The 23,272-nt window shown below is 44.9% G+C and overlaps 2 protein-coding genes across 3 annotated transcripts in view; both read left to right on the forward strand.

The window, feature by feature from the left end:
- Positions 1–3,190, forward strand: part of src (v-src avian sarcoma (Schmidt-Ruppin A-2) viral oncogene homolog) — a 31,184-nt gene extending 27,994 nt beyond the window's left edge. The window contains exon 15 of the transcript XR_004614373.1: positions 3,148–3,190. The gene's annotated coding sequence lies outside the window, so the exon portion shown is untranslated. The remainder of the gene's footprint in view (positions 1–3,147) is intronic.
- Positions 269–20,694, forward strand: mical1 (microtubule associated monooxygenase, calponin and LIM domain containing 1). Of its 2 annotated transcripts, XM_034590042.1 has the most exons (25): positions 269–464; positions 801–806; positions 5,082–5,362; positions 6,260–6,467; positions 6,856–6,963; positions 7,090–7,185; positions 8,050–8,205; positions 8,730–8,830; positions 9,060–9,317; positions 10,133–10,248; positions 11,633–11,759; positions 12,178–12,256; positions 12,336–12,483; positions 13,323–13,525; positions 14,837–14,943; positions 15,167–15,229; positions 15,356–15,599; positions 16,427–16,488; positions 16,953–17,712; positions 17,813–17,937; positions 18,024–18,131; positions 18,278–18,371; positions 18,676–18,769; positions 19,039–19,112; positions 20,061–20,694. In XM_034590042.1, exons 3-25 carry the CDS (start codon positions 5,105–5,107, stop codon positions 20,252–20,254), a joined length of 3,783 nt encoding a protein of 1,260 aa, XP_034445933.1. In that variant the 5' UTR covers positions 269–464; positions 801–806; positions 5,082–5,104; the 3' UTR covers positions 20,255–20,694. The 2 variants fall into 2 exon arrangements, with proteins under 2 accessions (XP_034445933.1, XP_034445932.1); XM_034590041.1 differs by lacking the exon at positions 801–806 and having other exon boundaries at positions 269–461; positions 5,073–5,362.
- Positions 20,695–23,272: the final 2,578 nt, after the last annotated feature.

Genomic DNA, 23,272 nt, shown 5'->3' on the forward strand with positions numbered 1-23,272 from the left:
AACATCTTTGTTATCGCTGTAATATGAACAATATGATCAATAATAATAAAAGCAATAATAAGAATAGGATTAATAATAATAAGTAACTAAAATTATATTATATTATATTGTATTATATTATTAAATTCATTAAAATATTGAAATGAAGTAGTAGTTGTAGTCCACCCCTCATGATGATGCCCCCGGGACAGTATACCCTCACACACACACACACACACACACAGACACACACACACACACGCACCTGCCCTCCTCTCGTCACGTGCGCCGGGCTCTCGCGCTGCGTGTTGGACCAGAAGGTCCCGGAAGAGGCTGAGCGCTCGTCTCGCGCGCCGCCGACACGCAGGTGAAACAGCGCGCGACTCTTTTTCACCTGTAAACAAAGGGAGGACACAACATGGACCCGGTCCCGGTCCCGATGGGAGCCCAGTGAAACCCCCCCCCACCAAGACCCACGTGAGGTAAAGTCACTCAGATTCTGCTCGTGTGTCCGCGTGTCTTCTCTCACACTCTGATGTTGTGCTTCAGTTTTGTGTAAAAGTGTGTTTTTCTCTCAGTTCCTCCGTTGTTAAGTACACAAATATACGAGGTCCTTGTTTGTCTTTGTCCACACATATGTGTCGTGTGTGTGTCTGTCTCTCTGTGTGTGTGTGTGTGTGTGTGTGTGTGTGTGTGTGTGTGTGTGTCTCTCTCTCTCTCTGTGTGGCTGTGTGTGGCTGTGTGTGTGTGTGTGTGTGTGTCTCTGTGTGTGTGTGTCTCTCTCTGTGTGTGCGCGTGCTCCTGGTTACAGCAGATCAGCACCACACCTTCCTCCTCATTTCTCAGCTTCCCCACATTGTGAGTTCCTACATGTTTTAAAGGGCTCCTGTTTAACTGGTGCTGGAGGAAGATAAGTCCAGGAAATGACTTCTCTTTCTGTTTCAGCCCCCCCCTCTCCCTCCATCTCTCTCTCTGTGTGTGTGTGTGTGTGTGTGTGTGTGTCCCTGTGTGTGTGTCCCTGTGTGTGTGTGTCCCTGTGTGTCCACAAACCCCCTCGGGCTGGAGATCAGTGTTTGGATCCAGACCCGCAGCTCACATGTGTAATATAAGTTGGGGTCAATCCCATCTGATCCAGCGGCTCTGAGGCAAATCGGGTCGATTCTACTGTAGATCCCGGTGGTTTCTGTCTGATCCTGTCCAACACGATCCTGCTGCGACTCGTCTGCCCCTGCTCATCCTCCTCACAATTGCTTAACAGCAGTCAGATGATGTTTACTGTGTGTGTGTGTGTGTGTGTGTGTGTGTGTGTGTGCGCGCGCGTGCGTGCCTTTGCCACAGATGACATCTAAGCAGTACGACCATCTTATTTCAACCACTGGAGACTAGTTTGTACTTTCTGGGGGGGGGGGGGGTTTGTGTGTGTCTTTCAAGCTGGTTGACACAGAAGATATAGCACAGAGTATAAATACATCAGAGTACAAATACAGCAGCTTCCTTCAGAGCGAGATGAAAGTGTCGGGGTGATCGTCGGAGGTATTTTTAGTGTTTCAGGAGACAGGTTGTCTCGTGTTCACAGGCCTCCTCTCGCTTGATAAACGTTTGCTTATAGACTTTTACCCTGATGCAAGTTTGGATTTATGATTTCAAATGATGGGACAAATTACTTAAATCATTATATATATATATATATACAAGTAGAATGAGTCGGTAGAGACAAACCTCTGCAGGGACAGTCCCTTAAATTCAAGAGAACGGTTCCCTAAATAACAAGATCTATTAATTATTATCTGGGGAATCTGGGGAAAAATGTCAAAAAAAACTAAATGTCACAATGTTAAAGAAAGTCAAATTAAGTTCTTGCATCCAGACCAAAAAGTTCCTCCCTCGCCCCGAATTTCAGGACAATCCGAGTTTTTACGTAATCCTGTTAGCTAATAAACAAAAGCCAATGAAAACCCCCTGGCAGAGGTTATTTATCTTCATCTGGCCCAAAATATGCCATATTTGTTCGATTACGCTTCTAAAACTACTCAATATTCATCAAAGCTGTTTTTAACTTCCTGAATCCACGTTCTTTTACACATTCCTGGTATAGTTTCAGGTTTCTAGATCTACTTTTAACACAGTGGCTGAAAAAGAAGAAGATCCCTCTATAAAAACATTAAAGATCCGCTAGAATCTGTAAAACGTTATTGATCTTCAGGGTCTCGTTAGGGTTGCTCCTGCCAAGAACAGAAATATATATATATATATATACAGACCAAGACAATATCAATGCATAGAAATACAAAATATAGTTAAAGGTTCAGTGTGTAGAATTTAGTGACATCTAGTGGTGAAGTGTCATGTTGCAGCTGAACACCCCTCACCCCCAAAATGTGCGGTAATGCAATTTACTGTACAGTTGTGTTTGTTTCAGCAGTTTTTGTGTAATTCTCCGAACAAATAAACCAACAGGGGTGAAAACATAACGTCGTGGGAGGAGGAGGTAATTATCTGAATATTGAGATTTCTCTCTTTCAGCTCGTTAGAAATGTTTGTTGCATCAGAGATGGATCATGTTCACCCGAGCATCGGCGTTAACGTCGGCGCTGTTGTGGCAGGTCGTTACCGTTTGGGTCTCAAACAAACCTCCTGACTCGTTGCATATGGATTTATCGCAGGTTATGATATAAAAAAATTTGGAACCATACACAACAGGATGAAGAGCAGTAAACGGGAGGAGAGTGAATATCCACAGACAACGGTAGCTTGGTAAATGTGAGGGAGGATTGTTGGACTTAATAACAGTTTCAATGCAGTTTCCATCATGTACACACACACACACACACACACACACACACACACACACACACACACACACTCAGAGTCATGTAAACACACGTTGCAGCGGCCTGCGACTGTAATTATAGCCTGCGTCTCAGGTGGAGGGCTGGAAGCTGCAGAATGAGCCGCGGAGGAGAGCTGCGGTTAGTGTTATGTGTTATGTGTTCATCAGGAAGTGATGTGCCAGTTTGTTACAGGAAGCGTCAGCTACACCCACACTTCACACTGATGCAGCGTGTGAATGTGACAGCGTTTCTTATGCTGCAGCCACTAAAGTGTTAAAACATGGTGACAATACAGCGCGGGGTTAAAGTCTGAGACTGAATTCACTTGACATTTGGATGTGTGTGTGTGTGTGTGTGTGCGTGTGTGTGTGTGTGTGTGCGTGTGCGTGTGTGCTATAGGAGTGGTGCTTTAAACAGACCTTTTATTGTTGTGATGTGGATTTAAAAGATTAGTCTTTTAAATGGTCACTAACAGTTTGACTGTGGATTTACAAGAATCTGTTGTTTCATCCCCTGGTGGCAGGTAACAAAGTACATTTACTTTGTTACTGTACTTGGGTACATTTTAAGTACATTTTTATGTATCTGTACTTTCTACTCCACTGGTTTTTTACAATCAAATCCAATTTTATTTGTATAATCCATATTCACAAATCCCAGTTTGCCTCATCGGGCTTAACGAGGTGCGACATCCTCGGATCTTAACCCTCAGCAAGAGTTTGACTTTTTATATATATATATATATATATATATAATTATTTGTTTATTTATAAGTTTATTTAATTTATCCACCAAACAAAACAATTTAAATACAAACACAAAATCTAAAATCTTGGATGAAAAGGAGCAGAAAGAAGAATCATCTTTTTTAAAGTAATCAGTGAGAAACTGGTCCGATCATCCAATCAGAGCGAGCGGGAAACATTAGACCCCGCCTCCTGCAGCAGCAGCAGCATCACAGGTGAAGAAGTTATACAAAGTGAATGATGTAGTTGTTACGTTAGGGAAGAGCCTACACTCTGCAAGTACTTTTCTAATTTTGAGTATAGTTAAAAGCAAGTTCTTACTTTTATTCAAGTAGAAAAGTTCACTTTCATCTATTTGTTTGTACTTTTACTCAAGTTAAATGTTTGAGTGCGTCCTCCACCACTGGCTTCAACTAAATTAGTTAATGAATTGATGAGCTGATCAACAGGAGAGTAGTTAATTTGATGGTCGATTAACTCAGCGTGTGAACTTTGTCTGTTCTCTCACTGCTGACTCGAATGTGTGAATTTCAGAGTCGTTATCCATCTTGATTTAATTTAATTATTCTAATCTTTACCACAGAGGTCATCAGTCGATTGGACCCAAATAATCACACGACACGTTGACACAACTTATCAGTAACATTTTATGATTTGGTCAATTAAAACGTGGCGTTCAGATCATCACGAGTTTGGTTTCAGTTTCAGAATCTTTCCACTTTAAAACTCTTCAGTCATTTTTGATTCTAAAGCCAATTCCCTTTGTCACAGCGTCTCAGATGTTTGATGTTTGGGTCGTGGACATGGAGCTGCATATGAATTCATCACTTTGGGCTATAAGCAGTTTAAAACATGCATTTTGAGTATTTTCTGAAAATGTTTTGACTTGATGATGATTTAAGAAAACAGGGAGATTCAACGATAATGGAAATAATCATTGGTAGCAGCCATTATTCACTATTTCTAATGTTTTAAAGACTAAAGGAGGGAATAATATAAACACATTGAATCAGCTGTCTGCATACATTTAAAATATGAATTGGCTAATAGTCTTTATTCAACCCACCCAGCAGATTGTTTCGTGTTTGAAGTGATACGCGACAGTTATTTCAGCCCAAACATGTGGAAGAAGTTTCTCCCTGTTGGTTTCGGCCATGTGTTTTCATTCAGCTGTCTGGGGCTAATGACAGGAACACATCCCGAGGCCGTGTGAGGCTGACACATCAGCTGTGGGCGGGCTGTTCGCTCGTAAAGAGGAAAAGATAAGAGGAGCCACAGAGAGCACATGGGGGAAGTTGGTAATGACTCAGACAACCAGGTGACCTGAAGTCTTAAACAATACATCAGGACTATAATTAGAGAACATGAGGAGGGGATGTACCACAGCACAGTAGGTGGAAGACTCACAGGACTGGACCACCTCTATGCATGAAAACAACAAGGAGTTTTTAACCCTGTGATCGTTTCCACAGAGTATTATATCTCTAATACTATGATTTAACCTCCTCTTCCGCAGTTGACGTACAACCCCACCTCTCCTCCTCCGCCATGGCGAGCCAGGACCCTGTCAACCCCTCACATGCTGCGTATGACCTCTTCGTCCAAGCCCAGACCTGCAAGGACGTGAGGCATCACTTTGCCGAGCTCTGCAGGCAGCTGGACCTCAACCCCAGAGAGTTCAGGACCTTCTACATCAAGGTGAAGGAGAGGCTGAACTACTGGAGGGCCAAGGCTCTGTGGACCAAGCTGGACAAGAGGGCGTCTCACGCAGATTACCAGCAAGGAAAAGCCTGCCCCAAAAACAAGGTAAACACACATTGTAGAATTCAACCTTTACTTGTTGCCTTTTTGGTTTGGAAATATTTGACTGTAATCTTGTTATTTTCATGATAATTTGATTTACAGAACTGGTTATGATGAGATTATGTGTGAGAAAGTAAACATACAATATATGCACAGGGAAATATAAAAATCTAAATAGATTAAAATAATATATTCAGTGTAACCGGGCTGCACATTGAAATGCACAGATAGAAATTAGTATCACTCAGTTAAACTAGATAAACCTGATTGAGTCTCTGCACTGCTTCTGAAAGCACATTTAAATCCACTAGATCCGGACTTTTATTTGCACAAAGTTGAACAAACTCGTTGATACCAACCTCCGCAGATACCAGAGAAGCTCAGAGATAATTCTCTTGAGAAATCAATGAACATGTTGAAAAAAGGAAGTAAAGAAACATTGTGGATCTGCTCCCTTATGAGGATTTGCACCAAATGCGCTCTTCTCTGCGGTCGACCACATCCCTCCACCAAGTTTCACACAAATCCGTCCTGTAGCTTCTGCATAAACCTGCAAACTAACACAGACGTTAACTCCTCAGCGAAGGTAATAATTAACTGTGAAGGGCAAATGAATCTGTTCTTTGTTTTGTTGCTGCTGATCAGATTTAGACCTCATTAATGTGAATTTTCAGCATTTTTAAATTATAACCAATTTGCCTTCGGAGGCTGTTACAGCGTTAATTAGTTTCACTGTCACTCAATATTCGGCCTTGAGGGCTTTATTTAGAAACCTGAGTCATCCCACGGCTCCAGGCTCTCCTCACTCTCGTTGCCCTGCAGGAGGATATAAAAAAAACGTTTTCTCATTTCTCCCACTGGCATCGTTTCACGTCCTCCTCCTCCTCCTCTCCCCCCCAGTGTCTCGTGTTGGGCGCCGGACCATGTGGGCTGAGGACGGCCATCGAGCTGGCCCTGCTCGGCGCTCAGGTGATGGTGCTGGAGAAGAGAGAGTCGTTCACCAGGAACAACGTTCTCCACCTGTGGCCCTTCACCATCTGCGACCTCCGCGGGCTCGGAGCCAAGAAGTTCTACGGCAAATTCTGCACCGGCTCCCTGGATCACATCAGTGCGTGAATAATGACTGTTCTGTTCTGTCGGCCGGCTCCGGTGCTGCTCAGAGAAATGAACGTTTCATCCATTAGCTGATTAATCCTGAAAATCTATCTCCAACTTTTCTGCAACTTCTTTTTTTAATGTCATCTTTTACGTGTCTGGTGGAGGCGGCGGTTTTTAGAGAACGAGGAATGTGTCTGGCATGTAAAATAGCTTGAGAGTGTATGAAATTAATCTTTAAAAAATACTTATTCCATTAACATGATCCCTCCTCTTATGAATTTGGACTTTAAAGTCTTGGTACATGTAAGAGAATCAAAAGCATTTTGACTAACTGATGAATAGTTTTCTTGGTTTTCTTTGACACATTCCCAATTGAACATTCATGTGTGTGTTTTCAGGCATCCGTCAGCTGCAGTTGGTTTTATTGAAAGTGTCCCTGCTCCTCGGGGTGGAGGTGCACACGGGAGTGGAGTTCCAGGGCCTGATTGAACCCTCCGGGGAAAACGGTACTCGTCATTTCCTCGTTGTGCTCAGGACATCATCATCATCAGTTGTTGTTTGTGTGGAAAAGCTCCGACATGTTGTTATAAAACCCGCTGAGGAGACATTAAAGTTCGTTGTGTTTCCGACAGGTTGGATGGCCAAGCTGCAGCCGGCGTCTCATCCTGCTGCTTCCTTCCAGTTCGACGTCTTCATCTCTGCAGGAGGAGGAAGATTTGTCCCCGATGGTGAGACAAACAAAAAGAATGTCTCGATTTCTTCGGTTCTCGCTGTGGCAACGGGGGCAGTCAGCTGTGGTTCCAACACCAATACCAGAAATGCCTGTCATGCTTTGGGCAGGGCATTGGCAAGAACACAAATCTAAATACAGATCGGACTTCCTGGAATTCACTTTTTCTGCACCGCCCCAAATCAAAAAGATCCGGTTGTTCCAGCAGAGTCAGGTGGAAAAGTAAGAGCAAAATAAAGCAGAGGTAAACACGGCTCAACAATCAGAGCAGTAGAAAGAAGAGAAACTAATTTTTAAATAGTCAGTGGTTTCAAAATGACTCAGTGAACCAAGTGGCTTCAACAGAATAAGTCTGGAGACATTTTTAGATTATTGTTGTGTTATTTACAGGTCCATTGGAAAAGTAAAGTAGGTGATGGGAATATTCAAGTGAAGTATAAGTACCTTACTAGCATCGGGAATGCCTCCGATACTGCTGACGATGCAAGTTATTAAAATACCGATCTGATCCTGGAAGTATATTCGTTTGTTGCTCCAAAACATCAGTTGCATTGTGCTTCCACGTGCATGTACTGTTTTTAGAGCAGCGAAGAAGAGGAAGTGTTTTCCGGCAGTGTAACAAAATGTCGGCAAAATGTCATGCTAGAGAGTCCCATGACTAAAATGGTGACAGGTACCACATGCAGGACTTCAGTTTAAGCCTTTCTACAGAGTTAGTAGCGGACATGGTTCTCGGTATCAGCAGAAACGCAACGTCCAGGTATCGGGTTGAGAGAACGATATCAAATCATCTCCAGGAACTTCCTCTGACAGACTTATTCAATACAGCGTTTCCTCTCTTTCTTCTTTCCCAAACTCTCAGGTTTCAAACATAAGGAGCTGAGAGGAAAGCTGGCCATCGGCATCACGGCCAACTTCATCAACAGGAACACGGCGGCCGAGGCCCATGTGGCAGAGATCAGCGGCGTAGCGCGCATCTACAACCAGAAGTTCTTCCAGGATCTGCTCACAGAGACGGGTAAGAGTCCACATCTGTAACATCTGCAGCCGTGTTGAGTGGAAGAGGACAAGTTGAAATCATCCGTTTTAATACTACAGCTTGCAAGTGAAACATGAATTATGATGCAAAGTCATTGAACGATAACATTTTCTATTAGGAATACGAGTGCTGCCATTTGCATTTCATTTTGGCTGTGTTGTGCCGCACTGGACACGACCCTCCAGGCAGGAAATGAGTGTTCACACCGTCGGGTCGGGTTCAACGTGACGCGGGGGGGGGGGGGGCAGCAAACACGGCTGTTAATCTGTGTTCCAATCCTCGGTTAATTTCCTGTGACAGCATCAACCCATGATCCACCGAATCGAGTGCACCCTCATTTTGAAATAACTCCACAGGAATCACAACTCACCTTTCATGACCCTGATCATTTGAATGAGATACCAACCTGCATCCCATCGTAGAACCAGTAAAACCAGTAGATGAATATATACAAACTCTCCACAATCTCCTCACCCTCGGCTCTTCTCCGTTTCCCATTCCAGGTATTGATCTGGAGAACATTGTCTACTACAAAGACGACACCCACTACTTTGTCATGACTGCCAAGAAGAAGAGCTTGCTGAAGAAGGGGGTCATTAAACAGGTGAGAACAGCACATCCATTACCAGGGAGAAGCTCTTATTGGCTCCAGCTGCATCACTCGTATGGAAAAAGAAACAAATTCGATGGATGGAACGGCCACGCAGGCGCTCAGAGGGCGAAGAGACGAACCGTCAATCAGCTCCTCCGTCTCCGCGGCCGAGGCCCAACGAAATAATCCACGTATTAGACGTGTCGCTCATTGGAAAGCGCTTCTCCCTGTGTCTCTGCAGGACTCCGGTGATGCAGAGGAGCTCCTGGCTGCGGCCAACGTGGACAGCGAGGCTTTGAACCGCTACGCCCACGACGCGGCCCTCTTCTCCACAGGTGGCCAGCTGCCCGACCTCCAGTTCGCGAAGAACCCGAACGGCGAGCCGGACGTGGCCATGTTCGACTTCACCTGCATGCACCGCGCCGAGAACGCCTCCCTCGTCAGGGAGAGGAGGGGCAGGAAGCTGCTGATGGGGCTGGTGGGAGATTGTCTGGTGGAGGTAGGGGAAGACGTTCTTCTTCTGAACTCGACTGTTTGTAATGTTGTGTTTCTCTTGTCCTGTGTTGATGCTACTTCAGATTTATTCCTACAATCTACTGCCACTTTTTATTGTTTGTGGGCAGAGCTTTTTAGAAACAATCTATGGTGCAGAGTGAAGTTAGAAAACTATGTGTTCATCCCACCTGGTTTATCTGCATTGATAAAGAGTTTACGTACTTTATTAGTTCACGTGTGGTGGTTTATATACAAGTTTGACTGAGTTATTTTATCCAAACATTGCTTGTCGGCTATTTCAGAGTCTGTAAAGCAACCGACAACCAAACAACTTTTCTAAATAAAAGCTCTGTTCGCAGAAACAAAACGAACATTGTGATTTTATCTGAAGACAAATTGCCAAACAGGAAGTGGTTCTATGAGTGTCGCGGTTCAGTCCGTCTGTGTCTGTGTCGATGTGATGAACTACAAATGATCTGATGGCGTTTCGAGCCGGTGGTTTCGCCCGGTTGTCGACCACGGCTGTAGTTTATCTGAGGACCTACGGGAGGACATGCTCAACTCTGTCTGCAGACTGTAAATTCAAACTTTATTAATATTGAGCGTATGTGTCCAAATTGCACCAAACTCGACACTGAAACGCTTTGTGGAATTATTAGATAGATACAATACTGTGCTAAATTGAATGTAATGGCAGGATATAGATTTTCTCTCAGCACGAGCCGCTCCGACCGACTCCCAGCGTCCCTGCTGCTCCACTTAACTGTGAGATTGTCTTAATGTGAGCTCCTGCACTCTGGTCTCTCTCTCTCCCTGCAGCCGTTCTGGCCTCTGGGAACAGGCATCGCTCGTGGCTTCCTGGCTTCCTTCGACACCGCCTGGATGGTGAGGAGCTGGGGAATGGGAGTCCCACACCTCAAGGTCCTGGCTGAGCGGTGAGCAAGTTTCACTCAGCTGTGCACAATGCAGCCGGATCGGATTTCATGAGGAACACGGCAGGTTTCGTGATGTAGCTGCAGCCTCTTTCCTCACTGCTGCCTTGTTTCTCACCACCTACACTGACTGCCTGCTAACTCAGGAAGTGACTCCACTAAGAGAGAGATGAAAACAACTCAGTTATATATTGGTCTTTGTCTCATTTTGTGCAATGTAGCATTTAGAGCCGTATATTTTTATTCCCTTTCTCTTCTGTTTTATGGTGTTATTTTATTTATATGCAGCAGTTTGTTACTTTGCTCTGGGGAAGTTGCTTATACTTAATATACTTTACTTGCGTACTTAAAAAAAAAGAAGTGAAAGTATTCTCATCAGTTCTTTGTACAGTGAAATTCACATGTTCTATTATTAGTACTAGGTTTGGCTTTTGGTTAAACTGAAATAAGGATTCTGACTCAGAATCTATTTTCAGGGTTTTTGCAGGAAAACTAAAGTCAATGATTTGAATTTAAGGCCTTAAAAGGTCATAAATACTTTTAGGTAGTTTTTTATTATGTTATGCATCGTAGTTTTTAGTGTCTCCATGTGTTGTAGTTCTTTCTCAACCATACGCAGTAAGAAAACTACAAACGGGACCAACATGGAGCTGATGACTGATCATTTATCTCAGTCCTATGACGATGGTCTTTAAAATGCTTAAATTTAACTTGTTACCTGCACAAACACAGTTTTTATGTGTTTCCTTGAAACCTATTAAAATAAAGTGCCAAAGTGAATCAGTGTCCCTGTGGATCTCATCAGCAACAGCCCCCCCCCCCCCCCCCCCCATCCTGAGACGATTAATATGATGAATAGTTGTTTTGGTTGCACGGCCGTTAAAAGTATTTCAGCGGAGTTCCTTGATGAGATTTGGCTTCTGGCGACTGAAAAACAAAATGTTTGACACTTAAAAACAAGAACATAAAATGTATAAATAGCGGTATCACAAAAGTACACAATATGTGATATGAGCATATAGATGAATTTCACAATAAGAGCTACATGTATGGAAGAATGAATTTGTGAGTAGTTTTGAAACATGAAAAAACATTGTAGCATTTATTTTACGTTCTGAATGTCGTTGCAGAGTCTGACATTTACCACAAAGTTTTAAAAAAGTCAACATTTATTTAACTCCAGTCAGTTTTTACTTCAGTTCTCTGTCTGTTCATCTCGTGTGAAATGAAAAACACGAGCCGTTGAGTAATCTGAAAACAACCCCTCCCAAGTTACACAACCCCTCCCTCTCCTCATTCTCTCATGTCTGTGTGGCGACGAGTGACCGATCTGTCGCTGTGTCTGGCTCTAACCTCCTGTTTTTCATTCCTTCGATAACCTGTGCAGAGAAAGCATTTACCAGCTCCTGTCTCAGACCACACCTGAAAACACCAGCAAAAACTACGCCGGGTACAGCATCAACCCCAAAACGCGTTACCAGAGGATCAACCTCTCCTCCATCCCCACCAGCCAGGTCAGGACTGTCCTCCGCTCTTTAGACAAGACACAATCTCATAAAAGCAAAAGCACAGCTCAGACCTCGGCCTCCTTATGAAACCACATTTAGATTCACTTGATCCAGATTTTTATTTGGATCTGCACCAATTTCACACACTCATGATATGCCAGATCCATGATTCATATTTTGAGAAATAAATGAAAATGTAATTTGAAAGTGAAAATCCTGGACCTGCCCCAAACTTATACAGATGAAAACACATCCTCCATTTAAACAGACAGGTATTTATCACTTCTTGGCCTTTTATATTATTTCCAAATATGACAATAGACGCCTTTTATGTAAGATTGCTGTTTGTTTGTTGAACTCTGAGCTGGTGAAGGATTTATTTCTATCAGCTTGTTATGACTAATCTGCCTATCACCTAATTTAGGTGCAGCACCTTTACGACGTGGATAAATCCCAACCATCCAGCAAGAAGCAGAAGGACAAGATTTCTTTCATGCGTCACGGTCAGCTGGTCTTCTTTGGTCTCTACTCATTTTGTCAGTGGGAAAAAATGTCTCATAGATGGTGTTTGTATTTGTTCAGATTCGATCCGTGGTTTTGAGGAGTTGTTGAAGTGGTGCCAGACTCACACGGCCGGTTACGAGCACGTGAAGGTGAAGGATTTCTCTCAGTCCTGGAGGTCGGGCCTGGCTCTGTGCGCCCTCATCCACCACTTCAGACCCCAGCTCATGTGAGTCGCTGCGCTGACGTGAGCTGACGGCGCCACCGATGAGACACGGGGCCGTCTCGTGTGATTTTGGGCACAATATGTTGATATACTTTGTAAATTTGAGCTATTCTGGTCATAGTAAAGTAATGCTGCGCTAAAAAAAGGTACCAAACATTGGCAAGGCAATCAAATCCAAATCACACATGGCTCAACAGCCCAGGACTCCTCTTTAAGTTTAATGTTTATTCTGTGTTTTATTTCTTGAGCCTATAACCAGAAATAGCAAATGAGCAACTTGACTTCTGACTTATTCACAGTCCAGTAAAAAAAAAAAAAAGCAGAACTAAAAGATAAACGTAAACATAACAACAGTATTTTTAGGTTTCTTTTGTCGAAGAAGGGCACGTACGGGTCCGTTATCATTAGTTTATATGTAAATATATAATCTAAATCCTTTATTTACTCCCCTGGGAAATAGATAAGTGTCATAAAACGTTCTCACAATGTTAAAGAAAGTGAAAATAAAGTTCCTGGCTCCACAGCCTCATCTAAGTCTGCACCAATAATTAATGACTTCCTTTCCAACAAGTAGTTTTTGTATAATCCTACTTACAACCAGCTGGACGGGTGAAAAGCCTCCTTGGTGGAGGTTATAAGTTCACGTGTGTTTTCCATTGTGTCGTAAATCATCCACTTTGTCCAGTCATGCGTAAAAACATTTGCTCTCACATGTTGAAACCATTCTTCTGTTGTGACTTCACTGTTTAGTTAGTTCCCTCTTACGGGTTTGGCCTGGCTGCTGATCTACAAGGAGGTGTCACAGTCTGTCTCATAACTGCTTCCCTCTATTTCCTCCTCAGTGACGTGAGCTCCCTGGATGAGTCCAGCGCCGCTCACAACAACCAGCTGGCCTTCGGCGTCCTGGAGAGGGAGCTGGGCATCCCCCCCGTCATGTCTGCCCGTGACTTCACCAACAGCGGACAGATAGACAAGCTGTCCATGGTGCTCTACCTCACGCAGGTGCAGGACGCCTTCACCGTGCTAGCTAAGGATAAAACTCTGGGTATGTGTGACGAAACGAACAGAGCAATCATTTCCTCCTTTTGTCTCTTGTTGTACGCGATTGGTGCGTTCGACTTTACGTGGCTCTCCGCTGCGCTGACCTAACGTGATGCACACCGGTTAGAAATTTGATACGACTTTATCGAGCGTTGCAAAACCCCACTGTGTCACGGGACCTGAAAGCATCGCAGCAGCGGTTCCCCTCCAGCTGCAGCTGGGAACTGTGACGACACAACTCTGCTCTGATTGGCTGAAAGCTTCATATCGTTACCTTCTGCTTTGCCGCGATCTTAAAACTACTCAGCTCTGTTCTTCTCCTCCAGCTTCAAATGAAAACACCCTGATAAGGAGAAGGTGCAGTCACCTGGGCCGGGAACTGATAACTGTATTAATAATCAACCAAATCAAAATAAACACGTTCCCGTCACAACTAATTAAAACTATTTTAATGCCATTAATTAAACGTTCTGCTGTGTTTCTATTAGCAGCATCGATCTTACATAACGCGGTTGCTAGGACACTGCGTGGCGTTAACACCACCTTTTAAAGATGTCAGGTGTCCTCCCACTGAAGTGAGCAAATCACTGCTGTCTCTTTAAGAGCCCGTTACCCAGAATTCATTGGACTTAAGTGGCCAGTGTGCACAGATCCAGCCTCTGCTGGTGGAGCTGCTCTCCTGCACCACAGCAGAGCAGGCAGCCAGTCACCGTGCTGATCAGGGGCTGATGGGGCTCGTCTCTCTCGTTCGGCTCAGCCTGCACCGGAGGACGATTTGCTCTCGGCTCTTTGCAGCAGAGGTATTTCTCTACCCACAGGCTTTGAGGCGTGAGGAGTTTGTGCAGCGTAAATGTGCAGCCCAGCGTTGGGGGGTAGGGGGTGGGGGGGCAGTGAATGAGCTGAAGTGGGTGTGATGCACTGAACGCTGTGTGATGCTGTGCTGCTCTGCTTGGGATCCGCTGACTGATGGGCAGGCAGGAGGGAGCTGTCTGTCTCTGGTTACCTTATCTGACTGGGGGAGTGGGAGTGTTGGTCAGAGCAGCAGCTGAGGACTGTTCATGTGGTTTCAGCTCAATTCAGCTCCTGCTGCTGTGATGCTGCAGAAAATACAAATACGAGGGATTATTTACATGTGTGTCAACCAGGAAAAGGTAAAGCTGGAAGGTACAATCAGAATATTTGAAGCAGCTGTTTGCACAGCTGTAAGTAGGCCAACGCTGGTGTTCACACGCCTGCAGGATTTCTGTCTACTTTAATGTTGAGATGAAACTGAATTCGATGTGAGTGACATTCTTTTATTTTCCTACGGCGACAGACCCCGCAGGCTTCCTGCCGCCTTCCAAAACGCTGAGTCTCTCCCGGACGCAGACGGCCGTCTTTTTCCTGAGCAAGCTGAAGCACAACTCTCTGCAAAGACGCAAGGTACGCCCACCGTGACCGGAGTTCACTGTTTGCACAGAGTAATGAGAAAGATAAAGATATTTTCCAACACTGTGGCACAGCGGCGGGAGGTCACGTCTGGGGCCTACGGGCTGTGTTCTCGTGCCTTCGGGCGACTCACATGCCTGTTTGGGTTTGTGACTCCAAAGAAAAAACATAATCAGGTCATGCAATAGTAAATAGTGCTTCTGATTGTTCTCTGCAGGAGAAGCAGGCAGCAGACAAACCAACAGGAGCGAGCGACACAAGGATGGAAGATGAGGACAGTGTGAGTTTTGTTCTGCTGCGTAAATTCAGCGTTGGCAGCTTTTCTCTCCCGATTCTTCTCATCTCATTTTTTGCTATTTCTGTTTATGCTGAGTTTAATTTCCGGCCTTGTGATCTTTTCCCATAGACGTTGGTTCCTGCTGTGTCCCCTGAGCTCAGTCCCAGGCCTGCTCCTGCTCCTGCTCCTGCTCCCGAGCCGCGTGCCGGTGGGTCGATGACGAACAGCGACGGCTGCTACTTCTGTGGTCAAAGGGTTTACGTGCTGGAGCGCATCAGTGCTGAGGGCAAGTTCTTCCACCGGAGCTGCTTCACCTGCCACCGGTGCAGCATCACACTCCGACTGGGGGGATACACCTTCGACCAGGCCACAGGTAGAGACTCAGTAACACAACAACCATTCAGTCAACCACTCACAACCGCTTGTTTCCTAATCTCTTCGCCCTGGATTGAAACACCTGGGTTGTTGAGCACAATACTACACGTGATACACGGCCCACGATAACTAGAATATCACGATACTGCGATTCTGTGATCATCGATGTATTGCAAGACAAACATATCATCATGATATCTGTCCAACTGAAGACGGAAAACAAAATGTCCCTAAAGAGCTAATGTGCAGGATTTGTGTTTTTATTCAATTTCACAGTTTGAGATAAAACAATGTCCACATGTGGCATCGTTCAAATATAAAATAACCATGAACCGTCAAAGGTTCAAACTATATGTATATATAACTTACTAAATATGGATATTTGGCTCCAGCATATCGATAATCGTGTCTCATGAGTCAGGAAAAAACTATGTTTCTGTATGGATATCTTTTCCCCTAGTCGTGATCAGAGCTCTTGTTGCCTGTGTATTCAAATTGTAATAATATTGAACGTATGCGCTTCATCGGGCCTTCATCAGTACACGTGACAAGTGTGAAGCTGATAAAATGAACGGTTCTCGAGCCACGCAGTTTTCTGGATTCTTACACAGATGAAGCGCTTGTATTTCTAAGTGTCCTCTCAAAGCCAGAATAATTTGTGTCCCGCCCCCCCTTTTTATTTATTTATATTTGTGCAATTAATAATTTGAGACCCTTTTTTTAAGTGAGTTCCCATTTAGACCAACGAGAGATTAATCATTTAAGAAAACTTCAGCCTCGACTTGTGTCTGACTTTTCAACTTATTGTCTGTGACGTCCCCTCAGGGAGGTTCTACTGCGAGCTGCACTCCGAAGATCTGGTGAACGGGGCTGAACCATCTTGTCAGGTGGGTCACCGAGCGGGAAACCGTCCTGCTGCCGACTCCAGACTGCGTGTTGACTCCTCGTGTTCACGATGCTCGTGTTACACAATCTTCTGTTGCACGATATGTCATCCGTCTGTTGCCTGGTCCGGTGTCACACGCCTGCGGGCGCTCACTCCATCACAGCAGCCGTGCATCGCTGTAATGAGAATGTGTTGCTTCAGAGCGTGTGTCGTCTGGGGATGAGGTCATTTTACATTTGTGCTAGAAAACAACCATTTTTCTTTTCTGTAACTTATTTAATCTCCTCCTTTTTTAAAGGATCTTGTTTTACTGCAGTGCCAAACACAACGACACAATTTCCCCTTTGAATCTGGGATAGTTCTATCATATTAATTTAATTTAACTGGAATGTTGTATGTTCTTATGAGTCATTTAACAATCTTTATCAAGAATTCATTGATTGAATGTTGGATTTTTCCAAGCAGGACAGCCAAGGAGTGGACAAAGGGACAACTGACGAGAACGGTCTTTCCAGTGATGACTATACACTGTCTCCGTCGGACGAGGAGTTCGAGCACACGTTGGACTGCGCCCCCTCCTCACCTACAGCGTCCCACATCTGTGACGGGCAGGAGCAGCGCACACGTGGATCCAAAGGAGAGTCCAGAGAAACTCCCACAGATCCTCCTTCCAAAGCCCAGGTAGCAGCTCCCGTCCCCAAGCCCCGCTTCTCCCGGCAGATCAGCCCGCAGCCCTCCCCTCCCAAAGCCAAACCTCGCACAATCCACCTTTTGAACCCCTCGACTCCAGAAACTCACTCACCTGCGACGCCGACGAAGGAGACGTCTAAGGCAGCGCCCGACTCCCGACCCAAGCAGTCGCTGCGGAAGCTGCAGCTCACCAACGAGGAGAAAAGCCTGCTGGTGAATCTTCAAAGTTTAAGCGCCGACTCAGACTCTGAGACCCCCGGAGGATCCTCCTCCTGCTCCTCCTCCTCGGCGACGGCGGCAGGTCCGAGCCCCCCCAAACCCGGGGGCCTGGACGGGCAGGAAGAGGAGGGCTACTGGAGCAGCAGCACCACCGGGCACATGCGGGAGAAGAGGAATCGCCGCTGCTTCAAGAGGAAAGAGATGCCAAGCGGCCAGACCAGAGAACGATCAAAGTTTTCCCCCTGGAATCTCTCGTCCCCGAGGATCAGCAGAGACACGCGGCTCAGTGTCCACGTTAATCATCCAGGGAGAGTGGGTGAGTTGACGACTTCTTTTCTAATCTCGAATGAAGAGAAGTAGAGTTTTTGAGTCACTCTGGGTTCATCGTTACATCTTTTGTTGTGTTTCAATCCCAGAAACAACATTCAGACACGTGCACAGCACCTCGGAGGAGGGAGCCGATGGAGATGACGACGACGAGGACGACGACGAGGAGGACGACATGTTTGAACGAGATGATATCGACCTGTACGATGAGAAAGTAAGAAGAGGGATGGATCTGATGTTGTTATCTCACATTTGACAGCTGTTCCACTCACAGCATTCACACATCACCTTCACTTCCAGACTCTGCCGTCAGACCCCGTCAAGGCCGAGAAGATGGAGTTCATGAAGATTAGGACGCTGGAGCGACGAGCCAAGACGAGTGAATTACAGCGATTGCGTAATGCACAGGTCAGTGTGAATTACAGCGACACACACACACACACACTGTAAACTCTGAAAATCTAATGAACATCTCACAGATTGTAACTTTGAGCGTGTGAGTTGCATTTTGCTCAGGTGTTTTTCTAACTCTGTCTTGTTCTTGTGGGTTAAAGTCGATCCAGAGGCGACTGGAGGAGATCGAGGTGACCTTCAAGGATCTGGAGGATAAAGGTGTCGTGCTGGAGAGGACTCTGAGAGGAGAGGCCGGTAAGAACCACACGTCAACAGCACATTCAGGATTTCTAATTCCTCATATTATAAAGGGCCTTGTTTATTTCTTTTTAGGGACTTTTAAAACGTTTTCTTTTATGAGCCCAACAGTTTAAACAGATTTTAACCAGATGTTGTGTTTCCTGCAGCCGAAAGACATCAACTACTGCAGTTTATAGCAGCGGTGTCACATTTTAAAGCCTCCTGCATCGTTTAAGTCCCACGTATGGAAGCACTTTGGCTTCTGTTAAATACACTGAAGACAGACCTGTGCTGTTCCTGTGTTTTTCTCCTCCTCCAGGCAGCAGCGGTTCCCCCGACATGATCGAGCACTGGATCCATCTCGTCCACGAGAAGAACGCGCTGGTTTCCGAGGAGTCTGACCTCATGGTGGCGTGAGTGACTCGCTTGTAAACAGTTGGTGCACAGTGTACTCCTGTCTCGTCAAACACTGGGAACACAACACGGCTTTTGTGCGCGTGGTAGAAGTGACACGGCCGCCAGAACAACATCAGACTTCCGCCCTCAGAACACACTGTGTTGTTTGTTCTCAGCCAGTGTTCACACTGTATTTGCTGCACATCCTTTTGCGATGACTTGCTTCTGAAAGCGAGACGCCACGCTGTCGTGACTCAGCTGATGTTTGTGTGTCTCTCTCTCCCAGGTCTCGACAGCTGGAGCTGGAAGACAAGCAGAGCATGCTGGATTTGGAGCTCAGGAAGTTCATGGAGCTGAATGGTGCGTGTAGTTTTCTGTGCGCTCATGAAAACACGAGTTGTTGAAGAGACCTTTTGATTCTGCTGCAGCTACAGAGCTGAATACAGTCATTGTGCATGTTAACATCCCTGAATATCATCTTTGTCCATGGTTCAATATACAAGGACCATTTCATTACCAGCATCAGACATTCTTTTCTTAATGTGGCGAGTACTGAGTAACACTGGCTCCCACATAGTGTTGCATTATGGGATGTTTGTAGCCTAAATGTCGTAAGGATTGTGCATTTCCTCGAGTCTATTTATAGTTTGTCAGGTTCCCATTTTGCAAGTCTGTCTCAAAACATTATTCAGAAGCTCGTGTGTATACTGAGATCCTTGTGGGTCATAAAACCCTTAATTGTAGAAGCTTCTGAGTCCAAATCAAGTCAGTGTTTCCAAGTTACTGTCTCTCAAGTCCCAAACTCCCTCGTTGTGATTAAATCAAGTTCCAAACCTCAGTGGAGTAACTGAAACAAAAACCCCACTTGATTTGATTAACTCAGACTGGTTTAGCCTCATATTAACTGTTGGCCCCTTAAATTCAATCAGGCTGCTTCTAACTGCACAAACTCATAGATAAATATGTCCATTGATCGATTCTCTGAGATCTCACGACGTAGCGGTAGAGGAAAAAACATCCTGGATCAGCACCAACATTTAATCGGTTCTTTCCTGACCCGTATCGCCTCCTTCCACCTGGTTTACTTTCACGCTCTGTGCAGCAGTTTGTGAGTAATCCTGCTAAATAACAGACAAACAAACGCAAACACATGTGGAGCTGATGAAGCTGAGTGAGGCTGAGGGGAGCTACAGATTCAGATGATGGAGACAACTATCGTATTGTTTTTACATCATCATTCATTGCGTGATTATTCTGAATATGTTGGTCAAAGCTGCTTCAAAGTGTGTCCTTGTGTTTGTCTGGCAGACAAGACGCAGGAGCAGGAGGCGGAGGAGGAGCGGTTCCTCCAGCAGATGATCGAGGTGGTGGACATGAGGGACTCTCTGGTCTCCTTTCTGGAGGAGAAGAGGCTGAAGGAGATGAGCGAGGAGCAGGAGGCCTTCTCCATCATGGAGGCCAAACGGCACTCGAAGGCAGGATCTCAGGTTCACTGGGCATAAGACTCCCCCCCCACCCCCCCCCCCCACACACACAGACACACACACACACAAACACACACACTCACACACTCGTGCACATGCAGCATGGACCTGTATGTACGCGGGGAAGTAGATGCTCTCTAATCTGCTGACTTGAAACCTGAGACTCAACTTTTTTTGCGACGCCAAAGAAGCTGCAGACTCGTTGCAGAATCCGACCACAGGCGCTTCCACGGCGGCGAGGACTCACATCTTCAGGCTTCATGGGGCCAACGGCTGAAGGAGAACACTCCGGCCCCTAGAGGGAGACATAACCCTGGAGATCTGAGGAGTCCACACGCACACACGGCTCTGGGGCGGCAGAGTCACAGCAACACGCCACATATGGGGGAAAAGGATCTTTAGTGTTTGCTGCACCGTTGAACAACAACCACCACGCAGCAGATAAGCGTGACCCGGCCACGGACCCGGTTCCGGTGTCGCAGACGTGCGACTCCACCAGCGTGACGTCACATCGGTGCCTGAGAGCCTGATCTGAAAACACAGGGTTACTGTGGGTTAAAGAGTTTGATGTTTTGAATAAGTACTGTTGTACACACCGACATAATATACAGTGCATATCATACTTCTATTATTATTTGGAATATTGAATAGAAATGCGATTTAGAGTTAAAGAATAATAAGAGTTTAAATATTAGAATTATTACAGTCAAATCCAGTTATTCATTATTTTTAGTTTCTTATTTTTGAAGGTTTCTGAATTGTGTAGCACTTCCTGCTGTTCACCACGTCCCTCCCCTGATCGCACGTTACACTCAGGGGTCGAAGGTCCAGGCCTCCCGGGTCAGAGTCGGGGGGGTTTCACAGATGGATTTGCACATTCTGCCGTTTTATTTTTTATTTTCTTTTGTAGGTGGAAGTGAGACGAAGCTGGTTCATCTATTTATAAATTTCTATCGTTTATCATCTGCAGGTGTTTCCACTCGTGCAGAAGAGCCACGATCGAGACACACAGCAGTTTGGTGTTAGTTCAAAAGGAGCCTTATGTATTTATCGCTCTGCTGCCATTTTGTGCCGCTCGGGCAGCACTTCACATTATATCAAATAAAGATCATGCACTTTGCTGTTTTTTTAGTTTTCTTGTCTCTGATCATACGTTGAAGTCCTCTGGTGTTTCCTGGTGTGAACAGAGTGGATGTGTTGAATAACCTGAGTCCTGCAGGACGGATGTTCATCTACGTTAAAAGAATATAAAACATGAACACAGGAGAATCATCACAGGTGGAAGAAATATTCAGATTAACTACAAACTTTCCCAACATTCACCTTATGAAACCATTTTTACATCCAGTAGATGTGGATTTTTATTTGGATCTGCACCAGTTCACTCACAGTCCTATCTTCAAAACAAACAAGTAAAGAAACAAACATGAGTCATCAGCTCCTTGGCAGAAGTGTCAGTAAAACTCATTTTGTACTTTTGATATTTTAACTACATTCTGCTCACATCACTTATGAATTATTCACCTTGTAGTGAAATATTATTACGTTGTGTTGTTGCTACTTTTCTTACCTCCACCGAGGACGTTATGTTTTTCTGTTTAACAAAAACAAATTGACAGATTACCATTGGGTAATTCGGTGAAGGGGAACTGACATTTATGGATGTGTGTGAAATACTAAGTGATATTCTAGGTATATATCACATTGTTGGGTTTTCCGTGTGTGTGTGTGTGTGTGTGTGTCAATACAAACCCAGTTCAGTCCAATTACAGAAGGTGAAGGAAAAGATGAGCGTCAGGTTATTTTATCTTTTAGGAGTTTCTCAAATGATTTTGTGTGAATCCCAATAATCGTATCACAATTTAATAGACAGTGATGGACAATTTAATCCATATTGTTATCTGTCATTGATCGGATTCTATAAATCATAAAGCAGTTAGTTGTGTTGGTGTTGAACCCTGTGTGATGTACAGTGGCCATGAGGTGACAACACAACAGCAAATACGTGAACAAAAGAAAAACAACAAATCACAGAACATGTGAACAATGCATCTGTCCAATCAGGGTGAGTTTTATAGATTTATAGATTTTCATTTATGTGTTTCAGTGCCCCAAACTCATGTAACCAAACATAAAAACAAATTTTAATTATAGAATTTGAATTGAGTGACCATGGCTGGAAAACAAGAGGGGGTCATACAGGACAAGCCTCATGATATCGCTGACTAATAACATGTTCATATTTAATCCTAGGTGAATAGAGCTGCTTATGTTTTTATGTAATTTGGAATATTGAAGTAATAGATCCAGTAAAAGCCGTATTCCTGGAACCAGTATAATTGCAGCTGGCAGGATTTCTGACCCAGTGACTGTGCTGCTCTTGTGCAGGTTAACATCCATCCTGTTGTTCACCCCCCCTCCCCCGACACCTTCTCTCCTGATTGGAGAAAAGACTTCAGCTCGTTCTGGTTCTAAAAAGAAAATTACACCACAAATGGGAAATGACCATGACAACCCGTTGAACCTGTAACCATGACAACACGATGAGAAAGTCTAGCTGCTGATGTTCTTCACAGGGTTGTGTTCTTTCTATCGGCCTTCAGGACGACGCGTCTGCATCGCTGCAGCTGTGGATCGGAAATATCTGGATTTTTTTTGCACAGCACAAGCAGGTTTGGTTTGTGTTCAGTAAATACAGGAGGCCGACTGTGTCATGGTGACCTGTGTGTGTGTGTGTGTGTGTCTGTGTGTGTGAGAGGCAGGTGACATGATTACCTGATGCAGATTAATACATAAGCCTGTTAACGGTCCCCTCTGAAGACCACAGTGCTCACTGCTGCAGGTTTATTCAGGCCAACGCTGCAGTGGTGGAAACATCAGTCTGTGTGACCACTAACCAGAGGGTCGGTGGTTCGATCTCCGGATCCTCTGTCCTACTCAGTGCCCTCGGGCAAGATACTGAACCCTCAATCGATTGCTGTCAGGGACAAGTGCATGAATGGCGTGTAATAAAAATACAGCTCATTTACATTTTTC

The sequence above is a fragment of the Hippoglossus hippoglossus genome, chromosome 7, assembly GCF_009819705.1.
Source record: "Hippoglossus hippoglossus isolate fHipHip1 chromosome 7, fHipHip1.pri, whole genome shotgun sequence".
Taxonomy (NCBI): domain Eukaryota; kingdom Metazoa; phylum Chordata; class Actinopteri; order Pleuronectiformes; family Pleuronectidae; genus Hippoglossus; species Hippoglossus hippoglossus.

Coding starts and splice junctions, on each gene's coding strand:
- mical1 (XM_034590042.1), top strand. CDS start 5,105: ATGGCGAGCCAGGACCCTGTCAACCCCTCACATGCTGCGTATGACCTC. Junction 5,363..6,259: donor AAGCCTGCCCCAAAAACAAG/GTAAACACACAT, acceptor TCTCCCCCCCAG/TGTCTCGTGTTGGGCGCCGG. Junction 6,964..7,089: donor TGAACCCTCCGGGGAAAACG/GTACTCGTCATT, acceptor TGTTTCCGACAG/GTTGGATGGCCAAGCTGCAG.